The following is a 23,419-nucleotide window of genomic DNA, read 5'->3' as shown; positions in this document are numbered from 1 at the left end:
GTTCAGGACAAGAAAGAATGAAAAGTCAAAGCTTTTGTTACAGACGACACTGACAGGGATAAAGATGGTGGTGTTGTCAAAAGTGACAGACTATGGGACTGCAGAAGGTTTCATAGGAGAGAACAGGAGTACAGTTTGGCCACGTTAAATTTAAGATTAATACATATAGAACGAGATGAGAGAGAGTGGAGATGAGATATACAACTGGGTCAGAAGAAGACAGGTTAGAAAGGCAGATCTAAAGACATTGGTGTAAAGATGGTAGTTCACATCATTGATGGTAATTGAGAACAGATCAGATCACCTAGAGATAGATGTAAAGAGAGAAGAAAAAGGGACAAGTGTGACTCTAGGCACACTTGTATTCATATCCTGCACCCCACTCTAATAATATCTGTACAAAATATGTCTTGTGAAGTATCATATGAAAGCTAGCAACATGCTGGTTATTAAGATCTTTGTAAAAATGTATGTTTTAACCTTACATGTGAAGTTAAGAATTCCCTCTGTATGACGTTACTAGAGCATGTTTAAGACAAAAATATTCCAGCCTAGGTAAAATTGATAAATAGATCTGTCCTAGACAAAGAAATGTGGGTTGATCTCAATTACATATTAGCTAAATTAGTGGGGTTATCTTGAGTCTGAATGCAAGAGACAGAACTAACATGGCTCCTGAAACTGAGAGAGAGACATGAGACTGAACCCCCAGGAGGCCTTCCAGACTTGTAAGACAAAGAAATTCCTTTGGGAATAAAAGGAACAGAGAGACACTCCATCTCGATCCTTCATCTTAAGGAGACAAAGAAATCAAGTGATCTAATCTCTGAGATAGGTCCTGGCCAGGTCAGCCAGTAAAAAGCTGCAAAGAAGACTGTGGGTGAGAGGAAAAACCATCTTGAACAAAAACTGCATCTTGCCAGATTAAGTTTTAGATGTTTAGATTCGTGTTTTTACTTTTATTTGCTTGTAACCATTTCTACCTTTATCTCTTTTAGTTGGTATCACTTTATCCATGCTCTTTTGTTAATAAACCTGTTTTACTTTTACTATAAACCAATTCAGTGCTGTGTTTGAAAAGATGGATCTATTTACCCCCATTAAATTAATAAGCTATGTCTGACAGAACAGTGAACTTCATATCTTCTGTGACTGCACAGTGAGAGGGGCTGTGCATTGCAAAGAAACATCTCTGAGGAGCTTGGGAGCTGGACTTTGCTGATTGTTACCTGCAAGGCAAGGTCTGGGCTAGGTGTCTGCTGGTGAGGAAGGTGGTTTGCTGCTGCTGTGTCATGGAGCGGACACAGAGTCTACTCACTAGCAAAACCTGCTCTTGTGGAGACAGAGTGGAAACACTGTCTCACAGTTCTGGGTATCTCCAGAAGAGTGTTCCAGCAAGAAACTCCATAAAATGGGGAAAGGGGTGGTGATCCATACACAAAATGAGATGCTGATGGAATGATCGGAGAGTTAGAAGGAACAGGAGAGCCATGAAAGCCCAGGGAGGAAAAGATTTCAGGGAGTAAGGTGTAAAAAGCAGCTGGGGGAAATGGGGTGAGGTGGACTTGAGTTACTAGATTACATGAACATTATTTAGCATCTGTACAGTGCAGTTTTTAAGAAGTCAACTGTAGCTGTGAACTAGAGCAATGGACTAAAACGTAAGAATGAAAACTGGATAGTGACAAATGTTAATCCTATGATTCCAAGGTCCATTACAAAGAAGCTGAACTATGGAGGATGGAATTAATATGAAGCTAGATCTCTTTGCAAATATGTTTCCTGTTATTCATTATTTTGCTCTGTATTAAATATTTTCCTCCTGCACTGTTGCAGTCTCTCACTATATTAAATAAGTGGTTTTCAATCTTTTTTCATTTGCAGGCCCCTAAACAATTTCGAATGGAGATACGGACCTCTTTGGAAAGCTTAGACATAGTCTAAGTACCCCCAGGAGCCTGCAGACCACAGGTTGAAAACCACTGTACTATGGTAACAACAACCTTTTGCGGACCCCCTAGGCATAGTCTGTGGACCCCCAGGAGTCCTTGGACTTTGACTCCCTCAGGGAACTGATGGGCAGGATCCCCTGGGAGAATAACATGAGGGAGAAAGGAGTCCATGAGAGCTGGCTGTTTTTTGAAGAATCCTGATTGAGGTTACAGGGACAAACCACCCCGATGTGTAGAAAGAATAGTAAATATGGTGGGCGACCAGCTTGGCTTAACAGTGAAATCCTTACTGATCTTAAACACAAAAAAGAAGCTTACAAGAAGTGGAAGATTGGACAAATGACCAGGGAAGAGTATAAAAATATTGCTCGGGCAAGCAGGAGTGAAATCAGGAAGGCCAAATCACACCTGGAGGTGCAGCTAGCAAGAGATGTTAAGAGTAACAAGAAGGGTTTCTTCAGGTATGTTGCAACAAGAAGAAAGTCAAGGAAAGTGTGGGCCCCTTACTGAATGAGGGAGGCAACCTAGTGACAGAGGATGTGGATAAAGCTAATGTGCTCAATGCTATTTTTGCCTCTGTCTTCACGAACAAGGTCAGCTCCCAGACTACTGCACTGGGCAGCACAGCATGGGGAGGAGGTGACCAGCCCTCTGTGGAGAAAGAAGTGGTTCGGGACTATTTAGAAAAGCTGGACGAGCACAAGTCCATGGGGCGGATACGCTGCATCCGAGAGTGCTAAAGGAGTTGGCGGATGTGATTGCAGAGCCATTGGCCATTATCTTTGAAAACTCATGGTATCGGGGGAGGTCCCGGACCACTGGAAAAAGGCCCATCTTTAAAAAAGGGAAGGAGGAGGATCCTGGGAACTACAGGCCAGTCAGCCTTACCTCAGTCCCTGGAAAAATCATGGATCAGGTCCTCAAGGAATCAATTCTGAAGCACTTAGAGGAGAGGAAAGTGATCAGGAACAGTCAGCATGGATTCACCAAGGGCAAGTCATGCCTGACTAATCTAATTGCCTTCTATGACGAGATAACTGGCTCTGTGGATGAGGGGAAAGCAGTGGACGTGTTGTTCCTTGACTTGAGCAAAGCTTTTGACACGGTCTCCCACAGTATTCTTACCAGCAAGTTAAAGAAGTATAGGCTGGATGAATGGACTACATGGTGGATTGAAAGCTGGCTAGATTGTCGGGCTCAATGGGTAGTGGTCAATGGCTCCATGTCTAGTTGGCAGCCAGTATCAAGCGGAGTGCCCCAAGGGTCGGTCCTGGGGCCGATTTTGTTCAATATCTTCATTAATGACCTGGAGGATGGTGTGGATTACACCCTCAGCAAGTTTGCAGATGACACTAAACTGGGAGGAGAGGTAGATACGCTGGAGGGTAGGGATAGGATACAGAGGGACCTAGACAAATTAGAGGATTGGGCCAAAAGAAATCTGATGAGGTTCAACAAGGACAAATGCAGAGTCCTACACTTAGGACGGAAGAATCCCGTGCACCGCTACAGACTAGGGACCGAATGGTTAGGCAGCAGTTCTGCAGAAAAGGACCTGGGGGTTACAGTGGACGAGAAGGTAGATATGAGTCAACAGTGTGCCCTTGTTGCCAAGAAGGCCAATGGCATTTTCGAATGTATAAGAAGGGGCATTGCCAGCAGATGGAGGGACGTGATCGTTCCCCTCTGTTTGACATTGGTGAGGTCTCATCTGGAGTACTGTGTCCAGTTTTGGGCCCCACACTAGAAGAAGGATGTGGAGAAATTGGAAAACGTCTAGAGGAGGGCAACAAAAATGATTAGGGGACTGGAACACATGACTTATGAGGAGAGGCTGAGGGAACTGGGGATGTTTAGTCTTCAGAAGAGAAGAATGAGGGGGGATTTGATAGCTGCTTTCAACTACCTGAAAGGGGGTTCCAAAGAGGATGGATCTAGACTGTTCTCAGTGGTAGCAGATGACAGAACGAGGAGTAATGGTCTCAAGTTGCAGTGGGGGAGGTTTAGGTTGCATATTAGGAAAAACTTTTTCACTAGGAGAGTGGTGAAGCACTGGAATGCGTTACCTAGGGAGGTGGTGGAATCTCTTTCCTTAGAAGTTTTTAAGGTCAGGCTTGACAAAGCCCTGGCTGGGATGATTTAGTTGGGGATTGGTCCTGCTTTGAGCAGGAGGTTGGACTAGATGACCTCCGGAGGTCCCTTCCAATCCTGATATTCTATGATTCTATCCAGCACCCAAGTTTTGTAAACTATCCAGCACATGTTAATATCTGGGGAAAATAACTGGGGAAAATCTGGGGAACCTGAATCATTAGGCTTTAGTTGGCTTTCACATTTTGCAGGGTTTTTGTGTGTCTATAACATTATTCCTCCCCCCTCACTCACACATGCATGGAAACGTGTTATAAAACAAGTATGCACAAAGACTAAGTGTGTGGGGTAGGGAGGAGAAAATAAATAATTCAGAACATACCTCAGATGTGGGACATTTACCTTTAAAATGCTATGAAAATAAGTCACAAAATAAAAGATGCAAGGGTCTCCACACGATGTAGAAATAATCCATTGTTGTTTCTGTTTTTTCAAAGCTACCGTTTCTTAATTCAACAATTCAAACCTTAATGTGGTAATGCATGAATAAGAAGGAAAACACCCATCCCCAGTTCTGCCCCCAGCTCTGCCTTCAGCTCAAGCTCCTCTGCTGGAAGCTTTGGCTGGGCACTAATGGGGGGAAGAGGGCACGAGGACAGATTCCATTACTGGTAAGCGGGGTGCGGCAAGAAACGTTTGGGCACCACCATTCTATATTAAAGCACACACACACACACCCCTAATTTTATTGTTCTCCCCAAGTTTGAGATCTTATATATTATTTGATTTTTTTTTCTATTCATACAGCTGAATGGCCACATGATGAAGTTTTTTGCTTTAAAATATTTATCCTATCATGGAACTCTAATTCCTGACTTATGATTTTTTCATAATATAATAAAATCTTTATGAAAGAGTGCATTAGTATCAATCCCAAATCAAAGAAAATCTGAGAGCATCTTCCTATCTGCAGAATAAACGCTGATGATATGCATTGAAGAACAACTGAATTATATGGCTTATAAATTATTTGCAAAGTCAAGTAAATCTATTTCTGTGCTAGACATATTTCTCTTAAAACATTGTTAAATGGCTGCTGTAGTTCAAAAGCTATCAAAACCCAAGGGGCAGAGCAGGACATGCGTCACATATAGCTCAACATAAATAACAATGGAGCCACACACACTCTTCAGAATTCAGCTACCATATCAAACAAAGGCTGCTTTGTTTTCAACAATGGCATATTTAGGAGTGATATCTCCTGAAAGTGTTTTTCATAACTGGTTAGGAATAAATGTCAGACACTGGTTGTCAAGCAAATGCTTCATTTAAATACTGTAGGAATCTCACCAAACATTCAATAACTATTCCCAAGGAAGATAATGTAATTTGCTGCCCAAACACGGCAAATCGATAAAAATTTTGGTTGGAAACAGGTTAGTTGAAACAGTTGTAGAATTACAATGAATAATAAACATTCATATCCTGCTCTCACACTTACCCAAACTTGTAAACAACACTCCATGAAAATTCAGTCTTGAATCAGGTATTGAAAAAATTCAAGATTTCAATTTTTTCCCCTCAGTGAAAAAACTAATTTCTAAAGTTTAAATTAGACATTTTATCATTTTCTGTATAAAGATGGAAGAGTAAAATAATCCACAGTAGGTCCTAGCTGCACTATTTAGAGAAGACTTGTGCTCTTTGATGACTGAGCTCATATATATTGCAAGATGATGTGTAAAGTTAGTATGTAGTCACTGAATTCCCTAGACAGGGAAAGAGGCTGGTTGAAACCTATTAGATTTGCAATACAAATTATCTGTATGAATATGCAAAAATGATATGCACTGTGCCTAATTAGTTTTAGTTTCCTATTAAATTATTTCTAATACACATTGAAAGACTATCAAACATTCAGTACAGCTACTGGCCATCTCCCTCCTTTGCAGTTGCTATAACTGTTTGAGTGGTTCCTACTTCAAAGGTTACAGCTGATACTGGAGCAACTGGTCCCCAAAGAGCAGGCCAGATTTAGAACCAGTCGCAACTGCTGTGACCAGGTGCTAGCCTTAGCCAGCCACACAGAATCCGGCCACCAGCAAAAATTAAAAACAGCAGCTGCATTCATTCATCTTTCTTCTGCATATGATACTGTATGGTGCAAAGGTCTCCTGCTGAAGTTATCATTAGCTTTCCCAGCCAATCAACCATCAGACTCATCATAGAGATGCTGAGTAGCAGAATATTCACTGTGCACCTTGCTGAATCTACCAGCAAATTACAGAGACTGAACTATGCCTCCCAGAAGGATCCGTTTTGGTGCCTGCACTTTTCAATCTCTGTACCAGCGATATTTTGGTCACGTCATCCTTTAAATTCATCTATGCAGATAACATTGCGCTAGCAACACAAGTGTCCTCTTTGAAGGCCATAGAAATGGTCATAAACCACCTCTGGACCCTAGAGACATATTTCAAAGCTTTACGACTGAAACCCAACACTTGGAAACACTCATCTCTGCCTTCCACTTGAATAACCATGAAGCCAAAGTTCCACTGAAAGTGGACTTTTGTGATCTGCCTCTTTTGCGTAACCACAATCCACGGTACCCTTGAGACACCTTGATCAGATGCTGAGCTATCAACACCACCAAAAGATGATAAAGACAAGGGTTAACATCATCAAGAAGCTCGCTAGCATATCCTGGGGATGTGATGCATGCGTGCTTCGAACCTCAGCAGAAGCCCTGGTCTTGCCAACAGTGGAGTACTGTGTGTTAGCTTGGTGCAACTGCTCCCACACCAATCTTGTTGACACCAAAATCAATTCTGTTCTCAAGATTGTTAGTGGTTCCCTCAAATCAATCCTAATACTGTGAATCCCAGTTTTGGCGGTCATCGTGCCAGCCAACATCAGGTAAGACACTGCTGTGGTCCAGAGTACAACAGCATCCTGGCTGTTCTGGACCTGACTATACACCAAATTCCTCAATTCACTGCCACTCTCCCGACTCAAATCCAGGAAGCCTTTCTGGATCTCCACGTCAGCACTGCAGGTCAATGGAAAGGACATCAGCCCTTGCTGGCTCGAATCATGGGCCGCTTGTGATATCCCAAACAAAGCCCTGTTTGAAAATCCAACAAAAGAAGTCCTGGGACTCTGCCTTCCCCACAGGCAGCAGACTGCACTCGACCAAGTTTGGACAATGCATGGAAGGTTTGGATCTCTCTTCCACAAATGGAAAATCAAAGAATCATCAAATTGTGACCACAGTCAGGCACAAACCATGCAATACATAACAGACAACTGCTGCGTTCACGTTTACAGTGGTGGCACAAAGGGGATCCACCTAGCTATCCCAGAAACATTAGAATGGCTTTCAAATCTTAAAATTCAATTATAATCCTAGCCCCTTGCTTTTCAAATGCCATACGAAAGAAGAATACAGACTCTACAAGAAACATTTCTCAAATATCTTTCTTGACTCTACTCTACATCTTTGTAAAAAGGAGAGCATAATGAGGAGGACAAAATAACTCCTCAAATGGAATTTAGAGGAGAACCAGGAAACAGCAGATCTGTAAATTGGTCTCCAGACCCAAGGAAGATACTGCGAGTACCACTCAAGCACCACCTCTCCCACCAAAAAAGAACTGCTTGGAATTTATGGATTTAATCCCTGGATACTGAGCATGGATCTACTAGAGGCCATCTGTAATGTGGAAGATTTTGTTTTCAGCAGTAACAAAAAAAAAGTGTCAGTAGAGGAAAACTGTGGGCATAATTTCCTGGATTTTAGGAAATTATCACTTTCCAGAAAAAATGACTAAACTACAAGGCCACTGAGTGTACAACAAAGGATGAGCTGCTTGAGTCAGTTAAGAACTGTTGTGATAACGGAAGACAGAAGGTGAATGGAAACATATGCTAATGGAGACACCAACTAGTGTGGCACCCTATGGCATCCTGACCGGTAAAAGGTGGGGTTCCGTTTATTTCATATCTTAGAACCCGGAAGTAGAAAGAGACAGTAAGGGACTGAAATTTGCTGTTGACAATCAGAGGTGGCAGAGAGGAGAGGAAACCACTAAACATGAGAGATCTCTTCAGTGTACTTGTCCACTTCACTTCTTCATTTCCTCCTCTATTTCCACACCAATTCTTTATGGCAAATGTCTCCCCTACTAATCTCCACTCTTATCCTAGGTCTCTTGTGGCATTTACAGGCAGACAACACCTTCTGAGAGGAACTACCTTGAAACAGCTGCAGGCTTTTTTTTATGCTTGCTGCCTTGCCAGCGTTGGCTCCTGATCAATGATCTGTGCACACTAACACTGCAAGGATCACCGTAAATTTAGTTTTCCTCTTTACAGCCGTGGCTGTGATTACCAAGAACACTTTTCAAAGTCAGAATGAAGGAGGGCTAGCAACTTGCAACACTCACATTATCAGTTTAAGCCCTGGGTAAGGGACACTTAACCTGGGGACACCAAGATGAAAGATGCTTCATTTCAGTTCTAAATCTTTCCAAAACAGGACAAGAACAATTGAGTTCACACTGGTGTCAGGGATTCAATAAGATCGTGCATTTCATGCTTCACATACCAGTCCTGCACTGTGACACTTATTGAAGAAAAAAGGTTTATAGGAAAGATTAAATAGGTGCTAATACTTCCAAGTTTCCTAGTGTATCCGTAATGACACAACTTCTATTTCAGTAGCCCTACAATGAAGTAGAAAACATGAACTGGTATCGCAGTCTCGTTTAATCTTAAAGTTCCCCATTTCCCTTTTATTTTATAGGAGAGTCTGCATTTTCATTATAATTGGATTGAATATGAAACTGGAATCCATATACCTCATTTAAAGTTGGCCGTCAGATCTGAAAATTAATATCTCTGCATGACCTATACAGACAGACAATGCAGTATAGTATATAGATGTTGATGCTTATTAACAAAACCCAACAAGTTTCCATTGGTTTCCTTTGCTTTTCATAATGAACATCCCCAGATGACAATGAGTGAATTATTTTCATTTTCAAGCTAATGGGTTTATGAAAGGTTAATTGTTTTGCATATGAAGACAACAGTATCAAGGAATCAAAGTCTCATCCACCTCTCTCTTTTGTGGGTGCCATCTTTCAATATATCTCCATTGCACTGTTTTGAAAAGTAGTGCCTAAAAGGGTTTAAATGATAAAGGGATGTGGGTCTTTGAAATGTAAATTCATGAAATTTAATTCTTTTTATCTGCAGTATAATGAACTGGTATTGAATAAAAATTGATTGCTTCACCTGACAGATATGTTGATATTAAGAAACAGCAATGATAAATACAGTGGGGCAAATGAAGTGACCTCTTTACGATGTACATTATTCAGTGTGGCCACAGACTGACCTGCGTTCACTTAGTGTAAACTTAACATTGTAGTGCAGACTACATTATTACTCTAAATTAAAGACATTGCAAGTGTGAAGTCCTGAAACTGAGGTAATAGAAAACTTTATATTGGTTAAAAGAAACCAATATTTCAGACTTCCTCCAGCTGGTTTTTCCTGTGTTTCTCTTGTAACATATTTCATGTATGTACTTGTACACAATATACTTATAATTAATACACAGTAGTCACCTTTAAAAAGTCAACTATTTACCAACAGTTAATGTGCTGTTGTGTTGAACACCAGTTTTTCTCCCATAAGTAAAAAAGAAAGTGGAAACTGTCCATTTTTTTAATAGCAACTGCTGTACATATAAATATACACATGTTGTGGTCAGTGCAGAGGTGCACTAGCCCAAAAGAAGCACCGTGCCTCTGGAAGGAGTGCAAGGAGAATGTGGGCACTGTGCCACCTTTTGACAGCTTGCAGTGTGTTCTCCCCCTTTGCAAGGCAAGCCCTATGAAAAACATAGCAATGGCAGTGGTCCGAGACTTAGACTAGTCCTTAGACTAGTGGTACTAGACTTAAACTAGCCCTTGTTCTTGGCTGTTGCAGAGTGGCACCAGGGGATGGACCCCATCTTTTGTACTTGTGCAAGGCTAGTCACAATAGAGCCAAATATGTGGAGCTTTTATCCATGTGATAAATTGTACTTACGGCACACCATCAACTGCATCCCTTGTACTCTGCCCATCAAACCATCTCTACTCAGGCTGCTTCTAAAACTGCAAACTTATGCGCTGTTTCAAACAGTATTTATTTTTTTAAAAAACCTGTCAGAAAAAGTTTTCCTTCTTTCTCTCTATTTGTGGAATTTCTCCCCTTCTGCCAACACACTCATACAATAGAAATAAAACAAATAAATAAACTGGCCTGAAGTGGAAAATAAATAATATTCATTCCTGCACCAGTGATAGACTTACTATCCATCAACTATAACTAGAAATTGCAACCTATTCCAATGGAGAGCTGCATCTCTCTACTTTCTATTGATATAAAGCACTCACTTCCTGACCCAGCAAACTGCAGATGCTGGGCCGTAAAAGTATATATGTGGAAAAGTTATTTTAGGCCATTATAGAGGTTTCTAAAATATATTTTATTGTCTGCTTCAGAGGTCTGTGTAGCTGAACTCAGTAAAAACTGAGCCTGGTTTTACAAGCAGAAGGATATATTGGATCTCAGATACTATTGTGACTATTTATCATGAGTAAAATAAATAAATAAAACCTAGATAGATAGACCTAATACCAATAAACATTTTAAAATCTCTCTAAAACATTGTTAAAGGAGTTTTTTTATGAATATGTGGCATATGTAGAATAGATAATGGCATAGCATGCTATATGTGTTGTAATAGCAGGAATATGGGATGACCTTTGACATCAGTGAATATGTCATCATCACAAACACAGGCCAATAAAAGCTTATACCACCCCTTAATGTAGTCTCTCTCAGCTATATCTATGTATTCACAAATTATATCTGTTAAGTGTTGTTGCAGTTATTAGTTACTACTTTGCTGTCAACCTAATTGCTCAAATTGAAGGGTTATGCAAAAATTAAGCTAATTAATTATTGCACTCCAGTTAGCTTTAGTTTTTACATGTTTGACCCAAATTGCAGAACTTGCCTGATATTATGCATCTGGACATTTTTTTGTGTGAGAGATAGATACTATAGGCCACTTTTGTGCTCCTCAGTAAAAGTCTAATTGAAAAAGGCCAGTGTTGCATATTTAGTTGTTGGAGGGTTGAGAGTGGAATTTGGAGCATTTGTGCTCAGGTTCTATGGTGACTGGTGGCAATATAGATTTAGGGTCTTAGACAGTTGGAAATGGGCTCACTTCATTCAAATGAACAACTATAGATTTACTCTTCCTCCAAACAACTAGGTACATCACAACAGTCACATCAGATCATACACTGTTATCCGTTGTTGGCTACGTGCGTGTTCTCTCTGCGTTCTGCACTGGCTCTGGCCAGACAGCCCATACAGCAGACTTTGATCAAACTGCCAGAGGCGGCCACAGACTCAGTTCAGTGGTGAAGGTGCCCGGCCAGGTTTATGGTTAATGAAGCAAGGTCCTAGTCTCCTATACGCGCTACAGGTACACTAACACATGTATGCCTGTTACAATGGACTCCGCTCAGTGAGGGGGGAGATTCTCCGCTCTCACCTCGGCCGGACAAAGACAGCCCCTCTGTGACTCCTCTTTGATATACTCATAGAAACAAGTTATCTCTTGCCACTCTGACGTGGTTCGTTACCACCCTCTACCTTGTATATGTAGGTTCAATCATGTTGGTTCTCTATCCATTACCTTGTCCTTACGTTTAGGAGGGTCAGTGTGTCCCTGTATCATCTTCTACTATAACTTGGTATCAAGATGTTCTGGCATGATCCTTCTGGAATGTGTTTATCCAAGTGTCCTGTGCCTACCACTTCCTAGGACTGCTTGTGTTTTTGCAACACCAACCCTCTTCTTGCCAAGTTCAGTGAACTTGCAAGTAGGCATGTTTTGTAACAGGGCCTGACTCTTGCTAACTTTGCTTTATATCAGTAGGGCCTGACTTCCGTTTGGGCGTTAGGCCTTACATCAGGCTCCTTATAACAGGCCTCATGTCTCAGGCTCTCTCTTTCTACTACACACACAACTTCTACAGTTTAGGTCAAACAAGTCAAAACTAAAACAAACTGAAGTGCAATAATTAATATACTTAATTTTTACTTCCATGACATGATTGGATCCTCAACAGCTTAAATATCATATGAAGCAAAGTACTACTTTACATTTATGAACTAAAAGGAAAACTCTCCTCTGCTGCTGAAGCTGTTTTGCCAGTCACAAAAACAACCTTGCAATTAATTAGAAGATTAAAATCCAAAGAATACACATGATTTAAATGTTGGACAGTTTGTGATTCTTCGGAGGTGAACTGAACCAAAACCACTTTAATATTAGAATCGGAGACAGAAAATAAATCCCCAGTACGTATGGCTCAGTTGCCTTTGGATGCCTCAGGGGCATGCTGCCCTATTGAGTAATGTATTCTTCCTGCAGTAACAGTAACTTTGAAAAATGCTAGGACATCTTAAAATGCTAATAAGGAGAGTCATAGTGAGATAAAACAAGAGTGTCCAATTTTAACTACAGTGTATTCAAAAATTTGGAGCCTTACTTAAAATACAGGTTTTTTTCTCTGTCCTCTCTCTTTAAGGTGGGAGTTTGTAGTAGAAACAGCTTCAGATGAAAACCCAACTTGAGGAGGCAGGTGGAAAGGCTAGGGGGTGATTTAATAATCCTACTATGCACTGTCCTAATTGTTTTGATGTATCCGTTTTCTCCATTACATTTAGTCTGTATTTTGCTGTTTATGACTAGATATCTATTTCCCCACAGTTTTCCCCATATCTTCACTATCACGTACCTACAGAGGGCAAAACAAAGTTTGGTTTTCTTCATTCATCATAAGACTCGGTCTCTTTTTGTTTATTTTAGCACTGATGGGTTCTCCCCAAAACTGCAAAGCAGTAGCGTCACACCTGTTATCTGAAGCTGGTACAGTACTCATAAGATTGACATCACATCATGAGGCATTATCTAGGCATTTGTGGAGTACATTCGGGGATTAGTGAGAGGAGAGTAATTTCTGTCTTATCTCTGCTGAAAAGTTTTAACTGAGGTCTAGAAATGAATGGCTGGGCTCTGTATCTACTGTCTCAGTTTCTGGATACAAAATGGTATGCCTGATGAAAAAGACTGTAATTTATGTTAAACACTGATGTACACTGCCAAAGTAATATTGCACACACTCCAACACATCTGCACCATTTATCTGGAAATCCTTAAGCAGCATTATTGACAGTTAGTGCTGAACTTGTGCCAGGACTCTAACTTAAAATTAAATTGATTCAAGTTGCAAGGTATAATTTTCTTCCCATTAATTATAAACTGTATTAGAAGAATGTTCTTTTCCTTTGGTTGCCTCCATTTTTTCCCTGGGCTTCTCAATATACGATTTAGGTTTGATAAATTTACTGACACCATATAAATTTCCTGAATATAGTGCCAAGACTATGATGGTGTTCTAATAGTCCTTTCAGTGTAATCTGCTGTTCTATCCACCTACAGTACACCTCTTCAGCGAAAACAAAGTTGTCTTTAACTTCATTCGAGCAGCTTTATCCCTTCCCACTAATTAGTGAGTCTAAATCTAGATTAGGAAATCTAATTCATGCTAATTTACTTTGTGATTTTAATGAATGGGCTGACTTCTGGCACAAGGAACTGTACTGGGCACGTTTATGGTGCAACTAGATCTGCTGCACAAACTGTTAGTCCCCTTCATCTGTTAGTCCATTATACTGAAGGAATATATTAATCCACAGAGTGCATAGCTAAATTCTGAAGGCATGCCATTCAATCGGAGACTTTAATCCTCAAATGTAGATTTACTTTCAAAACTGAATATTCCAAAAAGAACTCTCTTATTCTATAGATCTGTTCCATTTATATATTCAGAGTCAGACTGGCTCACTTTGTTGCAAACAATATGTTTTACTGCATTTTACTCTTGGTAGCGAAGAGGGAACAAATGGAGTATGTTAGTCCATTTTGTGCATCATCAGCAATATTATTTACTAAGGCTTGTTCTACATGAGAAAGTTACACTTGTTTAACTTAAGGTTCAATTTTAAAGGGTTTAGTTAAATTGGTGACAAAGGCTGTGTGGATATTACTTTTAGTTTAACCCAAGGTGCCTTATTTTGGTTTATCTTAAGTCGACTGAGAACAGGGATTAGATAAATTAAAATAAACCATTATTAATCCACAATAGGAATGTCCATGTGGGGCTTTAAAAATTGATTTAAGTTAAACTGGTGCAACTTGTGTGCAGACAAGTCGTACATTTCCAGTTGGTTACATGGTGGTATTGAATACAAGGGAGGTTACATGATGCCCTTGCTGACATCTATTTAAAAAACAAGGGCTAATACAGGCCTAACTGAGGCACAGAAGATGAGGGAAATACTCACATTTTTTATAAATATTATGTGCACTTCATTTTACCTGTGTGATATTATCTTGCCTGGCTACACAGGGCTGTATGGGGAAACCAACAGGAAACTAAACAATGACAAAGATAAGGTACTATCAAAGAGAATGCCAAGGGTCCTTGAGGAACAATGGGAAAGCTATTAGTTGGGGAATGGCCCCCAGGCTTCATCCAGGCTAGTACGGTTTATTCTTCCCAGCCCTGAAAGTAGGATCAAAGGAGATAATAAAACCTTATAGGTGCTGTCCTAAGCTAGAAAGGGGTTGACTGGGATTTTAGCTGCTGCCTGAGAGGAGATGCTGACAGAAGCATACAGAAGGAGGGAGAGAATTCAGCAGGGCAGTCCTCTTCTCCCAGCCCAGAGATGGAGGTAATAATAAGGCATGTTACAGAATCCAGACTTAGACTGTAAGGCTGGCAGTCAGCAAAAACATCTTTTAAATTATACACAAAACACATTATTGAGAAGGCATAAGCATGGAATGTCACAATGCCATTTTCAGAGTCACTTTTCAGAATGGAATCGCACTTTAAAGCTCCACTTAAATACACAAGGAACATTAATACACTGCATATATCATTCATGTGCAAGTCTTTCCCAGTTGGACTTACCCCATAAGTTATAATTTGCTATCATTAGCTAGATATTTCATTTTTTCCACTGACAGTTTTTGGATTACAGAACAGAAAGAGCTGTCTCTAAATAGATCTGAGCATGTAGAGAATCAGCTCTCTGACAAGCCAGCAGACCGAAGGAAATGATTATTCCCCTCTATTCGGCACTGGTGAGGCCACAGTACTGCGTCCAGTTTTGGTCCCCCCACTACATAAAGGATGTGGACATATTGGACGGAGTCCAGCGGAGGCAACGAAAATGATTAAGGGTTGGGGCACATGACTTACGAGGAGAGGCTGAGGGAACTGGGCTTGTTTAGTCTGCGGAAGAGAAGAGTGAGGGGGAATTTGATAGCAGCCTTCAACTACCTGAAGGGGGGTTCCAAAGAGGATGGAGCTTGGCTGTTCTCAGTGGTGGCAGATGACAGAACAAGAAGCAATGTCTCAAATTGCAGTGGGGGAGGTCTAGGTTGGATATTAGGAAACACTATTTCACTAGGAGGGTGGTAAAGCACTGGAATGGGTTACCTAAGGAGGTGGTACAATCTCCATTCTTAGAGGTTTTTAAGGCCCGGCTTGACAAAGCCCTGTCTGGGATGATTAAGTTGGGGATCGGTCCTGCTTTGAGCAGGAGGTTGGACTAGATGACCTCCTGAGGTTTCTTCCAACCCTAATATTCTATGATTCAAAGTGATATGGCCATAACTGTCTCTTAATCTCACAAGAAGGGCCTCCAAGGCAAATACCAGGTGACTTGCTAATCATTCTGGAGACGTTCAGGTTTTCAGTATTTAGAGATCTGAAACATAAGACCCAAATGCCTCTGCTGGAGGCAAGTCCTTACTCCTTCATTCTGAGAATGCTGAACTACCTTTTGCAGACTGGTTTCTTGACAAATGCTTTTCTCTTTTTTCTATACTAAGGCCAAGTGGAGAGATGGATGACTGTCATGTACCAGATATGGGACTGGCTACAGAGCTTGCTTATACACACCAGAAGTGTTCATCATAAGATCCTTTAAAGCTCTGCCAGGTATGAGGTACAGCGGACCCTCGCTATAGCGTGGATTTGCATATAGCGCGGTCCCGACGATGGATCCCAAATTTAAATATTTAAATTGGGATCCATGGTAATGTGGCCCTCGTTTTAATGCGGTCCCGCGCATGGATCCCGAACCCCATGTTCTAGCGAGGGTCCGGTGTATTTTACACCTAGCACCACCTAGTGGCTGAACAGTATAATACAATTTAGCAGTCCATTACAACAGTGGTTCTCAAACTGTGGGTCGGGACTCCATTTTAATAGGGTCGCCAGGGCTGGCGTTAGACTTGCTGGGGCCTGGAGCCGAAGTCTGAGCCTTGCTGCCTGAGACCGAAGCCCGAGGGCTTCAACTTTGGCTCCCCTGCCCAGGATAGCGGGACTTGAGCAGGCTAGGGCTTCGATCCCCCCTCCTGGGGTCATGTAGTAATTTTTTGGGGGTCGCAGTGCAATGAAGTTTGAGAACTTCTGCATTACAATGACAGACCCCAAGTGTTAGCCTCTTATCTTTTCCCCCAAACAAGTTTACATCATCACTGAGCAGCTGTGAAAACTTCTGCCATACCTTCTGCTAAAGCCAGAGCACTGCAGTCCCCTCCTGTATTCCAGAGGCAGATGGTGAATGATAGATTTCAGCGTCCACCTCTACTTTATTATTTAACATTTATAAAACAGTAGTGCCTAGAGGCTATAACCCTGCAATGCCTGATTGTGGTAGGTGCTGTACGAACATATAATAAATTACAGTCCCTGCCCCACAGTTTCAGACTGTCTCCAGATTTAGCTCTGTGCTGCAGGAGAAACTGGACTTTGTCCCTGAAGGAAGAGATGAGCCCCTCTGATGAAGCATGTTGACAAACTCCAAATGCTGATGATGCTGGAGCGCTGAATTTTTAGCGGGCGTCAAATGCCAGTATTAGAACCCGTGTCACTGGATCTGTGCCAAATCAGCTAGCACTTAATGTCCAGCTGTGATACTTGGCTCTGGAACACATGCAGCTTTGCTCTTTGAGGCCCTTCCAGACCGACTTGATATTAAACCAACACATCAAACTCACTTCCATGACAAACTCAGTGGGGGCCGGGGAGCCTTCATGCAGTCACTATGGCATCTGAGAAACCATGGTGATGTCTGGCACAGATCCCACAGACCAGGTTAGTCGCGATCTGCTCTGAGGCACCAGACAGAGGTCACATTTGTCCTTAAGGAACATTCTATGACCACACTGGGGGCATTTTTTTAACCGGCTAGGATGACGCTTTTACATTATAGTAAAAGAGAAGAGAAGGAATAATGAATAAGGACATAACATACTAAATATTAAATTGTATGTAATATTTAACAAGTAAATTAAAGCTCTGTGAAGCACTGCATCCTGAGGTGCCATGGTGCCCTAAGTATACCTTTCATAAGACAAATGTTGAAAAGCATTTTAAAATATAGGAACAATATTATCAAGGTATTAAGGCTACTAGGATCAGATTATTATTACCTGAAGAACACCAATAAATGTGAAGAGAAACATTAAGGGAAACGTAGCTGTGATGATGCTGGAGCAGTAACAATAATGGCGAGTAAATTCCAGCAGCTGCATTAACAGTCTTCGTTTATATTATGAATTAAACTTCACAAAACCCTTGTGAGCATCTCCATTTGACAAATGGACAGACACGCAGAAAGTTAGGTGATTTTTTTCAAGGTCACAAAGCATGTTTGTAGCACAGCTGAGAGGAGAATCAAGATCTACCTTCCAACCTGGCATTCCTATCCACTAATACAAATCTAACGATTGGCAGTTGGATGCGTTAAGAGTCACTAGACCTTCTCAGCAGCCATGGCACATGCCATCCTTTACTGGGAAGTTAATGGTCATTCTAAAGCATGGACCTATGTATGCAGATGCGCCATATTACACTGGAGAAAGGAAATCCCAAAAGGTTAAAGCTTTGCGCGTCTATCTTATTGAATCATCTCAGGGATCATAAACCTATTTCAACTCAATTTCATCACACACAAAAAACTTTTAACTCCTCCACGTAATACTAAGTTCTAATATTCATGGAACATCATTCATTTCCAAACTGCCATGTCATAAACATATAATTATGGCACCTTAGAGACTAACAAATTTATTAGAGCATAAGCTTATAATTTTAAAGCATTAAAGCATATAAAGCTTATGCTCTAATAAATTTGTTAGTCTCTAAGGTGCCACAAGTACTCCTTTTCTTTTTACGGATACAGACTAACACGGCTGCTACTCTGAAACATACAATTATGTTGTCACTGTGTGGTGCAGCAAGAGAAGTAGATGAGCACTTAATGAGAAAGCTTTTGTATATACACAAACAAAAATTGCCATTCTAACCATCTGTTCCTTCTTCGGATTCCATGGAGTGAATTAATAATGTTGGCAATCTCTTCTCCAATTCCATGGTAACAAATTGGCATGTTTTAGGTAAAAAATTATGTCATTTTGTGGTGGTGTGGAAAATTGTGCAAAAGGTTTTTTTTTTAAACAAAATTATTTTCATACAAAGGGCTATTATGTAAAAGAAAAAGTATACTCAGTACAATTGTGGATTTGCTTAAACAGATAATTACAAGAGGTTCAAAGATTTCAAGTAAAATCTAGGATTTAAGAATGGTTTTGAGCAGTTTTGGACTATGAAAAATACGTAATCTATATAATGAACTATTATAGTCACTGGCGGTAAGAAACATATTTCCATAGCAGAAGGAGACTAACAAACTTACTCAGACGGTCACAAATCATTTTCAGATAACTTCAAGGAAAAAATATTCTGCAACTGCTAACTATTTTTGATACTCAGTACACTCATTTATTCTACAGATAATTTTGTGATGAACAGTCATAATATCTTTGTTAAAAATGACTGGCAAAAGTAGTAGAGTTTCTAGAGAAAAATACATAATTCTATGGTAAAATTTGGACTATTGTAAGTAAAAGTCCATTCAAACAGCATTCCTTGTCTTCAAAAATGTCTCCCAGCTCACAGACATGTAATTCAGCATACTATGTTGACTAGAGAGAGGACAAATCAACGCTGCCCAATTATGACTCTGCGGAAGCTCTTAATGTGAGTAGCCAAATCAAGAATTGTGCTCTCAGTATGATGAATATTAGGGTGCTCTTTAATAACTGCTAATAGTGTCCCTTGACCTGCCACTGGCATTGTGCTTTCTGCATGAATATTTTGATGAACTTATTTCCAATAGGGTATGATCAGTGACAACACAGGCAGAGTTGAGATGTCTCAGGATAGTTGTCTAACAGCTTCCATTTGAGGGTTGTTAAGGGACAAAGCCAGAAATATTAAATCTGATGACACTGTTCCAATAACCACGCCCCCCTCAGGGCAGCCTAGGAACTTGTCTGACCAGGTGGCTTCTTGAAGAACAATGAAGGCTGGGAGGGTTTTAAAAGGACAAACTTAGAGGGAGAACCAGACAGAGACACTCAGGCACAGACACCCATTGGGGTGTCTAAAGAAGATAATCCTGCCCAGGTTGACATTATGGGATGGTAGGGCTTTAAACAAGATAGACATGCATACAGGTTCTTCCAAATACTAAATAAAAATACTCTGTTTTAAGAAGGCTGTTGGTCAGTATCAAAAGTTCAAGAAGGGAGGTTAAAAAGGTGCCTAAACCCCAGTTGGATCTGCAGGGTGATAAGTGTTTGGAGTATCTTCTTCTTTTCTTCTTCAGTTATCGCTTGATGTGAGGATGATGTCTGCTAAGGGGGTTCACTGGTGAGTTTTTAAGTGGCTGGGGAGCCCAATTCTTGCCCTGCAGATTGTGTGTACCTGGGTCCTGGTCTAAGAGTGGAAGAATCATGAGATTCCATCCCAATATAGGTAAGGGTAAGAGACCTAACAACTTGTGCAGCTAGCTCCCATAACTGTGACAGTCAGTGCTTCCTCAGTGCCAAGGTCTCCTACCAACCTTGGTGCTGCGTTTGTTGAATCATGAACCAAAAATGGCACTTGTACTTTCCAAGCTACCTGAGCAGGGCTCCTGAAGGAATACAGTAGTTTTGTTAACATGCAACTCTACTAACCTGAAGTCTCCAAGTTTTCTCAATGGGAGCTTGGAAGTGCCTGAGTTGCAGGCTTTGGTAGTGGTGTGTTGAGGGTGGTTGGCTCTCATTCATGGTCTCCTATGCTCAACAGTTTTGTGGACATGACACCTTTTCCTATGAGTTGGAGCTCAGTACCACCACTAGGATATGCCAGGCCTTAGTATGCATTGGAACATTTGGCTTCAAAGAGGAGAATGCAGATTGCTTCAAGAGAACTAGTGAAGCAGATCTGCTGAGCAGAGAAGAAAACTGGCACTGTGTTGATTGAGTGGCACCGATACCGAGTGATGAAACTCAGGCTTTTGCTTCAAGGACAAATCGTTCTAGACTGGCTTCTGACCAGGCTTACTGGAGTCCCCGGGATGGCTTTAGCAGCTGGCTTTTCAGGTGTCCCCCCTCAAAGCTCACTGGGTCCAGGTGACAGTTCCAGATAGACCTAAAATATCATGTTCAATTCCTGCAGCATAAATTCCTGCTACATCCAAACTTCCAGAGGCAGCTGGGCCTTCTTCCTTCCTACCCTGTGGTTCTTCAGGAAAAGGACTACATTCTAAAAGAGAAACTGGGGGGGGGGGGGGGGGGGGGAAACAAGAGAAAGACCCAGAACATCATCAAAGTCAAAGCCACATTACATGGAACTAAGCTCCAAAGCTTTCAAGAGCTTCCAAAGGGCAAGCTAACTGCTCCAAAACTGGCTTGAAGAAAATGAGATGTTTAGACTACCGAGGCAAACCCTTAATGCAAAATTCATCAAAAAGGTACTAGTACAAATTCAGAATCTTGCGTGGTCAAAAATATGGCTCACTCGACTTAGACTCACTGGACTGGAACTAAGTACTGTACAAAGACAGAGGGTGTCAAGAAGCAGCCTCGTTCTCCATGACTATAAAGTCTGGAGCACTGAAAAGATGGGCAATCAGAAAAACAAACAGCTTTGACTACAGGTTATCTGGAATGTTACCAGGTACCTAGGACTGGAAACTGCAGGCGAAGCAGAGTCAGAGAGAACAACTGGAGGGTCCAAGTGAAGGTTGCTTTGTCAAAAAGGACATAGCCGGCAGATTCTAGTGAGGGCTGCAGTACTGGCAGTTTTTATACTATGTGGTTGAATAGGGCAATTCTTGGAATTTGGCTCAATATAATTTTATAAGAGCATTGCTTATTGTATATATATACACATATCTTGGGCTCCTCCGCAGGTTTGTTTGTTTGTTTGTTTTTGCAATTTGCCTTGGTAGTATATAAATCCAATAACTTCCATTGTTGATCCCGTTTCCCAAAACACCGATTATTTGTTAACTTGTGTCTTCTGCTGCTAATGTCAGAGCAAGAAGTGGCAGAAGAGATTAGAAACCAGCCTGGAGTAACTGGAGCAACAAAACAGTTTTATGTAATGAAAGTAATTACCACACCATTACATCTGACAAAAATATATAGATTTTCTACAAATATACTTCAATGTATCAAGGATCACTGTGTAACAGCTGAACTGCACATGGACTGGTAAAATGAGCTGAGTTGTGTGGTCCTTTAGAATATAAGAAATCTAAGAACAAGAAAAGGCCATCTGTCCCAACATGTCTGCTCTTTATCCTTACGTTAATCAATAGGCTAAAAAGCTCCCACATTTAAAAGCAAGAAGGTTAAGAAAAAATAAAGAGAGATGGTGGTTAGAAACATCTGTTACAACAATTTGGTACATTAATTCAGTTTATAACATGACTTACAAAGTTATATGCACTATATTACAGAACTATTACTTAATTCCAGGTTTGCAAACATGGGAAAAACCTCCACAAAGATTTACAAGCAAGCATTAATTGTCTAGGGTACTTCACTTACCAAGATGTGTGTTCATCATTTTTGCACAGTATTTGCACATGGCCTCTAGGTCATTTAGTTGTCCTTGGAGAAATGAAATTTGAGTCTCCAATTCTTCCTCCTACAAGTGAAAGGATAAGCTTTAAGAAACCTAATATACAATAAAATTGATAAGCAATGCTCTTAAAATGTTTGGAACGTTCCATTGGTTTTGATCTCATTTTTGCCTATGAGTAAGTCTTGGAAACAATAGAGTTAGGTTTCATTTTTGTATGTGAAATGGAATCATTTTGACTTCTCTTTCTTTTATCATTCTATAATGATGTCTTTGTCTTTTAATGTACCATTTTTTATTCATACAAGTTGAAAAAAACCCAAACCACAAAACATCAGTTCCCATGCAGTGTTTCATGAAAGGTTAACAATTACATTTTATTGATGGAGATAACAGGATATATTTCTGGATAAATATGTCTTGATTTAAAGATGACAAGTGATGGAGAATCTATCGCCCCTAGAAAAATTACTCCTTCCTGTTCAAACAAGTTTTTTTTTATTCATAGTATAGCAGTATGCAAAAGGAGGTCACTTTTGAGCTCCTCCTCTTCGTCCACATTGGGAGGCTTACAGATGTACTACAGTCTTTCTTGGCAGAGGTTGTTGGCCCTCAGACTGTGAATTAAGTATTAACAGGAAAACAGCAATATAGAAGGATAAAACAACCTTGATTTGGCTGCATAATTAATCCTAAATTAATGATTATCAGAAAACTGAGAGCCAGGGCCAAGCAAAGTGAAGGAAACTTCGCACTCAGATGACCTGTATCTGCCGCCAACTATTTAAAAAAAAGCATTTGTTTAAGTTAGCATTCTGCAAGAAAGACCTGTAAATGAATATAACTTTCTCAAGCTTATATACCTTATTTGTCATTTTTTTTTATAATGCCAAGTCACAAACAAATTGTTGAAAAGTAAGTCAGGTTCGAAAATTCAAAATGCTGACAGTGTTAACTAGACTGCGCACTGTTATAATTCTATCCAAAAAATGTAGTACTTAAAGACCTCTCTCTAGCACCTACATCTTGCAATGACCACAGAAAATAATCTACTCTATTTCCTGTTACTGCTTTTGATACTTAGCTACTGGCTAAGGAGACTAGATTTGATCATTTTACTATAAACTCATATACAATCAACTTGCAACAGCAGCATTAACTAATAATTTAAACACAGATGCACATACCAATGTCATTCCTCTGGTACTGAACATGGAAATTGAACTTCTGGTAATA

The 23,419-nt window shown here is 40.5% G+C and overlaps 1 protein-coding gene across 1 annotated transcript in view; it reads right to left on the bottom strand.

Moving 5' to 3' along the window:
• TBC1D5 (TBC1 domain family member 5) overlaps positions 1-23,419 on the bottom strand; it is a 469,719-nt gene that overhangs the window by 14,686 nt on the left and 431,614 nt on the right. Inside the window, exon 21 of the mRNA XM_074945686.1 lies at positions 22,150-22,249. Coding sequence (XP_074801787.1) covers positions 22,150-22,249 — 100 coding nt within the window. The remainder of the gene's footprint in view (positions 1-22,149; positions 22,250-23,419) is intronic.

The sequence above is a fragment of the Natator depressus genome, chromosome 2 (genome assembly GCF_965152275.1).
Source record: "Natator depressus isolate rNatDep1 chromosome 2, rNatDep2.hap1, whole genome shotgun sequence".
Lineage (NCBI taxonomy): Eukaryota > Metazoa > Chordata > Testudines > Cheloniidae > Natator > Natator depressus.
This window is presented reverse-complemented; position numbering and strand designations above follow the sequence as displayed.